Source organism: Olea europaea, chromosome 21 (assembly GCF_002742605.1).
Source record: "Olea europaea var. sylvestris chromosome 21, O_europaea_v1, whole genome shotgun sequence".
Taxonomy (NCBI): Eukaryota; Viridiplantae; Streptophyta; class Magnoliopsida; order Lamiales; family Oleaceae; genus Olea; species Olea europaea.
In genome coordinates, this window is record NC_036257.1 from 15,634,654 (window position 1) to 15,645,392 (window position 10,739).

Sequence of the window (10,739 nt, forward strand, 5' to 3'; positions counted from 1 at the left end):
TATGTCATGCTATTCTTATGCAGTGCTAAATTGTTGAGGCTTCATTGTTTAATAAAAGCTTAAATTTATTTGAGCGGAAACAGGAAAGCACAGAACTACCAAGACTTCTTTTTATTGAGGGAAGCTGAAATTTGTTGAGCCGAAGCAGGAAAATGTTGAACTGCTGAGGCTTCTTTATTTTGAAAGAAGCTTAAATTTATTTAAGCAAAGCAATCAAGTGTTGAACTGTCGAGGTTTTCTATCTTAATAGAAGCCGAAATTTATTTTAACTGAAGCAGGAAAGTGCTAAACTGTCGAGGCTTCTTTATTTTGAGAGAAGCTGAAATTTATTTGAGCTGAAGTAGGAAAGTGCTGAACTATTGGGGTTTCTTTATTTTAATCAGAATGACTTTGATAATTGTGCAAATGATTTATGTTTTACATGTTACCAAGGAAAGAGCATTACGACATCCAATACACGTACAACTGTTATATTTAACGCGCAATGATGGCCACATCGCAGCACTCTGAGGTCGACGCACTGAGGCTCATGCTTAAAGAACACGTATTAATTAAGGCGTTAACAAAAGAAACCGTTTGAATTCAACGCCTCAGATGTAGCCAAATGGATGCTTCGGATGGAACAGATTTTGATCCAATGGATGTAATTCGTTTCACTTTTGTACAAAAGCTAGGAGCTTGCCATTGTTTTAGCTTTTACCTTTGCAAAACATTTCCAAGCTCTCCAGCATTCACAATTTTTTTCGACAATCCCATTCTCATCCAACATCACATTTTTAGAGCATTCCTTGATTTAGGTAACTTCTATAAGATTCTATTTTCCCACATTTTCTATCCATTCTTTCGAGTTTAATGGTTTCAGGGTTGAGTGCTAGTAGCGTTAGGGTAACAATCGCAAGACCCGACAAACAGGTTATGCCTGGTGGGTCGAAAGGGGGTTATTGGGCATGAGTGAGGGTCCCATCGATTACGAGGAGGGGTGGGGTTGCAAAGATCCCTTCTGCCATTATCTTCACCAAATTAGCTAAACTTAGAGAGAAATATAGGATCCTAGATTCCATAGAACTATTAGTCCCCGAGGCCCACAAAAGTACTTGAAGGTCGAGGCTTGATTGTGTGGCTGTTAGTGAATATATGTTTAAGGGAAGAATGTGTCTACCTTTATACCAATTTTTTATGACAGTGCTAAGGGCATCTCCATTGTAAACCTCAAATCACCAAATTGCACCATTTTTTTGTGCAAAGTTGCTCCACTACAACACTATACTATACATCATTTTGGTGCAAAATGATGCAAAGTGGTGAAACTCTATTTTGCCATTTTCTTCTCCTTTTCTAAATAATTGATAAAGGTTAGTTGTGTTTTTTGTGCTATATATTTTCTAATACTATAAATTATTATTATTATTATTATTATTATTATTATTATTATTATTATTATTATTATTATTTGCATTTAAATAAATTTTAAATGTAAGAAATAATAATTAATAAATTAATTAAAAGAAGAAAAAAATTTTAAAATATAACAAACATGATTATTTATTAAAGTAAACACGAAATATATTAAACAACGACATACATATGATAATCTAATTTTATTTAAACAAAATGATACATAAAATTCAAAATATATTAATCGTTCATTTGTGGGCAGAACATATGAATTTCAAGAATTAAATTGCAAAAATTTTGCAACTTCCTAATCTCATAATATCTAAATTCAAAATACATTGTACTATTTTCTGATGGTATGATTTACGGTCTTTGTTGTTGTAGTGTGTTTTTTATATTTATTAATGAATTTAATCTTTTCTGTAATTTAACGTAATTATTTATTTAGTAATTTATGTATTTAAAAAATAATAAAATAAATAATATTTCAAATAAATAAATAATAAATAATAAAAAAAGGGAAAAGAAAATGGTTAAACAATGTTAATTTGGTGTAACTTTTGGTGTAATGATTGGGGAAGAATTTTTGTTTGATGTAAGATTTGGTGCGAAAGTTGGTGCAAAATTTGGTATAGCGCTGGAGATAGCCTAAGGTCCTTTATGTTGGCTTTGACCCAACTTTTTAAAAATTGGTTGATTCAGTTAATTGGGGCTTACTTCCTTTGGAAAGAGACCTTGCTCGACAAGGATATGCCTTTACACGTCTTCCAAACACTCTTGCAACCTCGTATACTTGGGAAAGGAAAGTCAAAAGGGTGGTATTTCATGACTCCTTGGGGAGCCCATGCTCCCTTCCATCAAGGGATGGAAACAATCGTGGTTTTGGACAAGGGAAAAGATGTACATTGTAGAGGAAAATAAGGCTCTGGCTTGTACTATACTAACCTAGTACTTCGAAGCATGTGAGTGTCTCCTTCCAGGACTTTTCGTTACTTACAATTTTATTTGACGCTTTTTTGTTTACAGGTTCATTGAATCGCCTTGAGCTCCACCAGAATGGGATATTTACTGATGTCCTTTGAAGTTACACCACTCAACCCCTTCATCGATTGAAGCAAGTTCTACTTGGATTTCAGATTAATAGCTTCGAAAGGTAAACACTGAAGCCCTATGTGAGTACACAATGCTTTTTTTTTTTTTAGATTTTAACATTGTCTTTGATGTTTACATCAAATTTTGGAAGGAAGAAGTACCCAACCCTGAACATGGCTTCAATTTTGAAGGCCACCACTACAAGGAATTATTGGAACACCTCAACAACGATTGTGCTTAGAAAAGTGATAAAGATGTGGCTCAGATGGTCAACAAAAACAATGAGAGGTTTGACAAGGGCAAGGGAAGGATGGATGAGCCTTCGAAGAAAGAAAATTATCCTATAGTTGTAGTTCTACTTCGGGGAAATTTGGCACCTTTGTTGCCCTAGTTGGTAAGCAAGCTATGCCTCCTCCGCCAAAATTGGTGGAGGCGTCAATGAAACCGATTAAGGTTGAAATGGTTTGGAGGGCTAATAAAGAGGGTGAAAAGGAAGAAAAGTAAGCCTCCAAGGCCATGAAGAAGGCTGCAGTGGCTAGGACCCCTATAGAACCTGGGAGATTCTAAGCTGGGCTAGATGAAGAGATAGCTTCAGCAATGATGCCATCTGAAGTCCAAGACGCTACTGTAGATTTTTATAAATTTTGGATTGATAGGTGGCAGTCCTATACTTCTAACTATAATGTAGTGGATCTAATAGCAACCTTGGTGAGCCAAAGTGCCAGAGCATTTGTTATGGCTTTGGAGTGCCAAGAAATGTTGAAGGACGTCCAAACGCACAGTAAAGAGTCAATTGACAAGTTAGCTTCAGCCGCGGAGGAAATGAAGAAGATAGATACCGAGGCCAAAGATTTAAGGACACAACAAGTTAAAGATATGGCTAAGTTGGACTTTGCCTCAGCGGAGATCGAGGTTCTAAAGAGGGAGGTCCATGAATCCCAATGCCAAGTGGCTTCCTTGACAAAGAAGGTTGGAATCTAATGGTTGAAGCTTTGGAAAAGACCAACTTAGAACTTATTGGGCTCAAGTATGTAAACCAATTTTATGAGACCCAGATAAAGCACTATGTGCAGGAGGCGATAGGGCCAAATCTAGTGCTCAATAGGCAGGTGAGGAGGTCATGAGGAATTATACTGCCAACTTTCACTTGACGGAAGAGTATTAGCGCTTCGACACCTATTGGAAGAAGTTTGCCTAGGCCAAAGTGTTGGATAGGGTGGGGGAGCTTTACCCAAAACTTGATGCTACCGAACTAAGGAAACCGTTCTTGGAGGAGATGCCTCAGGTCCCTACTGAGGGCACAATCAAAGCTGAAACAGACGTAGACCAAGAGGACGCTCTTACAGACGCAGCTGTAGGCCAATAGGCTCCAACTATCAAAGCACCTATTGCTGAGGAATTGAATCCCCCCGAGGAATTGAATCCCCCACCACCTCTAACATAGTATAGATTTTGGTTTCATGTAATTTGGCTTTTGCCCTCGCTTGTAAATATTTTCTTTAGTAATAAAATGAATCTTTTTCTACTTCAATATGTTCAATTATTCAAATATTGTAGCCTAAATAAAGTGATTGACTTAAATAATTTGATTGTCGAACTTATTTTGTAGTGAACCGCAATACTTAAACATTTCAAACTTAAACTAATCTTGAGAACACATGGAATTTAATGCATTTTTAATACCATGTTATCCTTCTCCAATGATGTTCAGCTTCGTCAAGGAAGACTTGTGATGTCTACTTAGGAGGATTAATGAGGTAATCCCTTCTAGAATCGAATATCCTTCTTTGAAGCGCCCACGCTTCCATACATGGTGGATGGTTCATCCATATAAGGTTTCTTTCCTGACGTTTAGCTTCGTCAAGGGGAGACATGTGATGTGCACCTCAAAGAACAAATGAGGTAGTCCCTTTTAAGATTCGATCATCTTTTCTGAAGCGCTTACACTTCGGAGAAAAGAGGTATGTGATGTACTCTTCGAAGAACAAATAAAGTAATCCCTTTTGGGATCAGATTCTTTTTCGGGGGATCCACGCTTCCATACATGGTGGATAATTCATCTATATAAGGGCTTCTCCACTGACATTTAGCTTCGTCAAGGAGGCAGGTGATGTGCACCTCGAAAAACTATTGAGGTGATATAAATTTTGGATTGATAGGTGGCAGTCCTATACTTCTAACTATAATGTAGTGGATCTAATAGCAACCTTGGTGAGCCAAAGTGCCAGAGCATTTGTTATGGCTTTGGAGTGCCAAGAAATGTTGAAGGACGTCCAAACGCACAGTAAAGAGTCAATTGACAAGTTAGCTTCAGCCGCGGAGGAAATGAAGAAGATAGATACCGAGGCCAAAGATTTAAGGACACAACAAGTTAAAGATATGGCTAAGTTGGACTTTGCCTCAGCGGAGATCGAGGTTCTAAAGAGGGAGGTCCATGAATCCCAATGCCAAGTGGCTTTCTTGACAAAGAAGGTTGGAATCTAATGGTTGAAGCTTTGGAAAAGACCAACTTAGAACTTATTGGGCTCAAGTATGTAAACCAATTTTATGAGACCCAGATAAAGCACTATGTGCAGGAGGCGATAGGGCCAAATCTAGTGCTCAATAGGCAGGTGAGGAGGTCATGAGGAATTATACTGCCAACTTTCACTTGACGGAAGAGTATTAGCGCTTCGACACCTATTGGAAGAAGTTTGCCTAGGCCAAAGTGTTGGATAGGGTGGGGGAGCTTTACCCAAAACTTGATGCTACCGAACTAAGGAAACCGTTCTTGGAGGAGATGCCTCAGGTCCCTACTGAGGGCACAATCAAAGCTGAAACAGACGTAGACCAAGAGGACGCTCTTACAGACGCAGCTGTAGGCCAATAGGCTCCAACTATCAAAGCACCTATTGCTGAGGAATTGAATCCCCCCGAGGAATTGAATCCCCCACCACCTCTAACATAGTATAGATTTTGGTTTCATGTAATTTGGCTTTTGCCCTCGCTTGTAAATATTTTCTTTAGTAATAAAATGAATCTTTTTCTACTTCAATATGTTCAATTATTCAAATATTGTAGCCTAAATAAAGTGATTGACTTAAATAATTTGATTGTCGAACTTATTTTGTAGTGAACCGCAATACTTAAACATTTCAAACTTAAACTAATCTTGAGAACACATGGAATTTAATGCATTTTTAATACCATGTTATCCTTCTCCAATGATGTTCAGCTTCGTCAAGGAAGACTTGTGATGTCTACTTAGGAGGATTAATGAGGTAATCCCTTCTAGAATCGAATATCCTTCTTTGAAGCGCCCACGCTTCCATACATGGTGGATGGTTCATCCATATAAGGTTTCTTTCCTGACGTTTAGCTTCGTCAAGGGGAGACATGTGATGTGCACCTCAAAGAACAAATGAGGTAGTCCCTTTTAAGATTCGATCATCTTTTCTGAAGCGCTTACACTTCGGAGAAAAGAGGTATGTGATGTACTCTTCGAAGAACAAATAAAGTAATCCCTTTTGGGATCAGATTCTTTTTCGGGGGATCCACGCTTCCATACATGGTGGATAATTCATCTATATAAGGGCTTCTCCACTGACATTTAGCTTCGTCAAGGAGGCATGTGATGTGCACCTTGAAAAACTATTGAGGTGATCCCTTTTGGGATATGATCCTCTTTCTAAGATGTATATACTTCCATGCATAAGTTTTTGCTTCAGATCTTGTAAAAGAAATGTAGTTTAATTTACTGGAGAATTTTTACAAAGGATGGATAAGATCTTCCAGTTATAAAGTACAATCATTGATAGTATATTCTGAGGTGCTCAATGTTCCATGGATAAGGCTGTGCCTTCTAATCCAGGTCTTCTATCCAATAAATACCAGGTTGTAGTTTCTCCTTGAGATATGGACCTTCCCAATTCGGTCTCAATGTGCCTACCTCTAGCTTTTTATAAGACAGAAACACCTTCCGAAGTACCAAATCATTTACCCAAAAGGACCTCTGATTGTCTCCTGCATTATAGTAACGAGTCATCTTCCTCTAGTATGTAGCCAGCTTTGCTTGGGATTCATCCATTCTTTCATTGAGAAAATAGAGATCACATCTCCTCAATACATTATTGGATATCTCACTAAATTGCAATCGACAACGAGAAGGTAGTCCAACCTCTATCGGGCTCATTACCTTAGCAACATAGGCCATTGAGAAAGGGGTTTCTCCAGTGAGGGTCCGGCTTGTAGTTCAGATTGCACACGACACTTGTGGTTGTTCATTGACCCATGCTCTGTTGCACACATCGAGTTTCCTTTTCAGAGTATACTTGATGGTTTTTTATAGCCTTGGAGTATACTTGATGATTTTTTATAGCCTCGACTTGTCCGTTAGCTTGGGGATGATGCGGTATGGAGAAATGCTTCTTGATTTCCAGGTCCTCGCATAGATCCTTGTCCTTTTTGTTATCAAATTTTCTTCCGTTATTCAAGATGATTGAGTGAAAATTTTCAAACGGGCATATAATATTCTTCCGCAAGAATTTAGAAGTGTTTACTTCTGTGATTTTGGGCAGAGGTTAAGCTTCAACCTACTTGATGAAATAATCTATGCAACGATGACAAAATTTGTATTGCCGCCCTTAGGTAAGTTGCCTATAAGGTCACTTGGCATCCAAGGGCTAGATACCGTTGTTAGTTCTTGAGAAGCTTGTCTTTGGATAAGGGAGAAATGTTGGCACTTGTCACACTTTCAAACAAGTTCAATCGCATCCTTTTTCATGGTGAGCCAATAATACCCTTACCTTAGTGCTTCGTGCCAACACAAGTCTTCCAGTGCTTCGTGCCAACACAAGTCTTCCAGATTGGTTACCACAAATTCCCTCGTAAATTTTGTGGAAAATGTATGCAGATTCTTCTACTTCAACACATCGAAGGAGGGAAAAGAAAAACCTCTTTTATAGAGCACGTCATCCGAAGACACATAATAAGCAGACATTTTCCTAAACTTGTTGGCTTTTTCTTTATTCCCAGGTAAAAATCGGTCTTTGAGGTAAGCTGCAATGTTGCATCCATGTAGGGGGTTTCTTCTACCTATATCACTTCTCTTCTCATAGCAATAGAGGGTTTTGCTAGATGCTTGATTGGTACAACAGTTAGTAGTTCCGAATCCTTACTACTAGCCAACTTGGACAAAGCATGGACGTAATTGTTTTCAATGCATAGATCTGGGCTAGCTTGAATTTTTCAAATGATGTGAGTAATTCCATCACCAATTTGAGGTACGTAGTCATGCCTTGTTCCTTGTCAAGAAATTGACATTAACCTGGACAACTATTAGCTGGGAAACACTGTTGATGAGCAATCTTTTCAATTGTATTTTCTTAGCCAGCCTAAGGCCACCTACTAGTGCCTCATATTCGATCGTATTGTTTGTGGCCTTAAACCCAAACCTTACTGTACAATTTAGCTTATGTCCCTCGGGGCTCTCTCGGATGACTATCATTCCCGAGCCTGTTTCTCCAACTGAACCATCCACGAATTAATTTCACATGGGAGGCTTAGGTAGGTTCCATTATTTCTTCCATTCCAGGGATGTTGAAAATTTTAGTCAGAAAGTCTGTAAGGACTTGGCCCTTGATAGAAGTTCTTATCTTGAAGAGGATATCAAATTCACTCAGTTCAACTTTCAATTTCAACAACCTTCAAGAGGCATGGAGCTTCTAAAGCACTTGCCTAAGTGGGAGGTTGGTTAACATGTATATTGTGTGGTCTGGAAATATGGCCTCAACTTTCTCAAAGCTAGGGCTAACTTCTCCATATCAGGATAACAAGTTTTGGGTACCAAAAGTGCCTTACTTATGTAATACACAGGCAACTGGGTGGTATCTTCTTCTCTTATAAGGATCGCACTAATGGTCTCATTGGAGACGGTCAAGTAGAGTTGCAAAGCTTCCTTGAATTTGGGTTTTGAGAGGAGGAAGCCTGCCTTATGAGCGTTTTTAGCCCCTAGAAGGTCTCTTTATACACTTCCATCCATTTTGATTTCCTGCCCCTTTTATAATCTTAAACAAATGGAGGCATTTGTCGATGGCGTTTGAGATGAAACAACTTAGAACCACCACATGCCACTAGGCTTTATACTTCCTTTAGCTTTTACAGGGATCTTATCTTAATCAAAGCTTGAATTTTCTCGAGATTAGCCTCTATGCCTCTCTAATTGACCATGTATCCTAGGAACTTCTTAGAGGCAACACAAAATGCACACTTAAATGGGTTCAGCCTCATACCTCCTTAGGATTTAGAAAGTTTCTTTCAGGTGCACTACATGGTCATCTGCCTTTAAGCTCTTCACTAACATGTCATCCATGTAAAACTCCATTATTTTGCCAATGAGATTGGAGAACATTTTGTTGACAAGTCTTTGATAGATGGCCCCGACATTTTTCCGGCCAAAGGATATCATTTTGTACTAGTAAAGGCCTTTATCGGTTATAAAAGATGTATTTTTTCATCTATCAAGTGCATGGGAATTTGATTGTAACCTAAATAGGCATCCGTGAAAATCAAAAGTTCATGCCCTGTAGTATAGTCTACAAGTTGGTCTATATTTGGAAGAGAGAAGTTGTCCTTTAGGCAAGCTCGATTGAAGTTGGAGAAATTGATGCACACCATCCATTTACCATTGTGTTTTTTTACCGAAATTGGATTCGAGACCACTTCAGGTAGATGGCCTCTCTGATGAAGCCATTCCTTACCAACTTTTGCACTTCTTCCTTCAGGGCCTCGTATCTTTCCGAGTTGAAGGTCCTCCTTTTTTGCCTATGCAGGATAGCCGTAGAATCAATTTTCAGATGGTGACAACTAACCTTGGGGTCAATGCCTACTCTGCCCTCGTGATGCAAAGACATCAAGGTTCCTACATAGGAAGTCCTTGAGTTTCTCTTTAACCTTGGGTAACAAGCATTTTCCCACTTACAATAACTTAGCAGGATCTTGAGAGTCCACCGGGAAGCTTTTCAACTCTTCCATGGAAGCTAACTTTGGCTAAGGCTCAATAACATGAGAGTCTAATTCATCAAGTATAAACACCTCCTTGAAGACATCCATCATCTCGACGTCCTCTTGCTCGGGACCATGTCATCCTATGGCATCCAACATGTCCATATCCACTATCATCACATTGATGTCCCTGGGCTCAGCCTTTCTTACTGAGTTCAAATAGCATTCTCATGCTCCTTTTAGGTTACATCTAACTGTAGCAATCCCCTAATTAGTAGGGAATTTCATGCATATGTGGTAAATGGAAGTCACAGGCTCCACGTTATTTTGACATTCCACTCATTACAAAGGTCCTATCAATCATTTCAAAAGGATCTCATACATAAATTCAGGATCTTTACATGTGGATCTTTACTTGCTGTGGTTGAGCTTTATCACTTCAACAGGCAGATGAGCTTGAGCCTCGGATGTAGCTTTGGGGCTTCATCATTAGTATGTTACTGCTTCAGTGAGTATGACTTCGACGTTTCAGATCTTCATACTCCAATAATCCATGTGGCTTTATCGCAAGGGACTTCAGGGAGTCAAGTGTAAGAAACTAAATCCCAAGAAATCCACCTTCTTATCTACTTAGATTATCCTAGATGTCAATCCAAATTTACAATATAAAAATATCACGCTTCTTCCCCAAAAATTGGCTGAATGAAATTATCGAATCACACAAGAATAAAATACATTTCAACAAATACTTTTGAGAAATCAACACTACTAAAATGAAAAATGTGCGACACATGATAACAAGAAAAATTGTGAAGTGCATTTAACGTTTGGATTGTGTCACATGTCACAAAAAATGTAACACGATAAACACAAAAAATGTAACACAATATAAAACAATATGGGTTTGAATGATACTAAGGATAATGGTGTAAAAGATCTGAATGGATTTTGCTTGTAATGACACGAAACATATTGATGGAACAGAGAGATTTTTTAAGGCAATTTTGGGTTGTTCTAATGTGTGGACGAATTTTTAGCCATTTGGGGTGGATTCTAATTTTGAAAAAGTTAGAGTATTTCTATGAGATGCAAGTAGTAAACAGTAATTTTAATTTTAGAATATAAAAGAAGTAATAGTAATTTTGTATTTAAGGTTGAAGTCAAAGAAGTGGGCTCCATTTCCCTTTATTTATTTATTTTTATCAGACAAAAAAAGTCTTTCGCCAATGCAATTATTAAATATCGAAACAAATCACAAAAAAATCTATTGA

The 10,739-nt window shown here is 38.2% G+C and overlaps 1 protein-coding gene across 1 annotated transcript in view; it reads left to right on the forward strand.

Annotated features, from left to right (window-relative positions):
* Positions 1–9,760: 9,760 nt before the first annotated feature.
* The window catches only part of LOC111370183 (protein SRG1-like), a 2,233-nt gene continuing 1,254 nt past the window's right edge, over positions 9,761–10,739 (forward strand). The window contains exons 1-2 of the mRNA XM_022991877.1: positions 9,761–9,765; positions 9,915–10,058. Of these exons, the coding sequence (XP_022847645.1) occupies positions 9,761–9,765; positions 9,915–10,058 (149 nt within the window). The remainder of the gene's footprint in view (positions 9,766–9,914; positions 10,059–10,739) is intronic.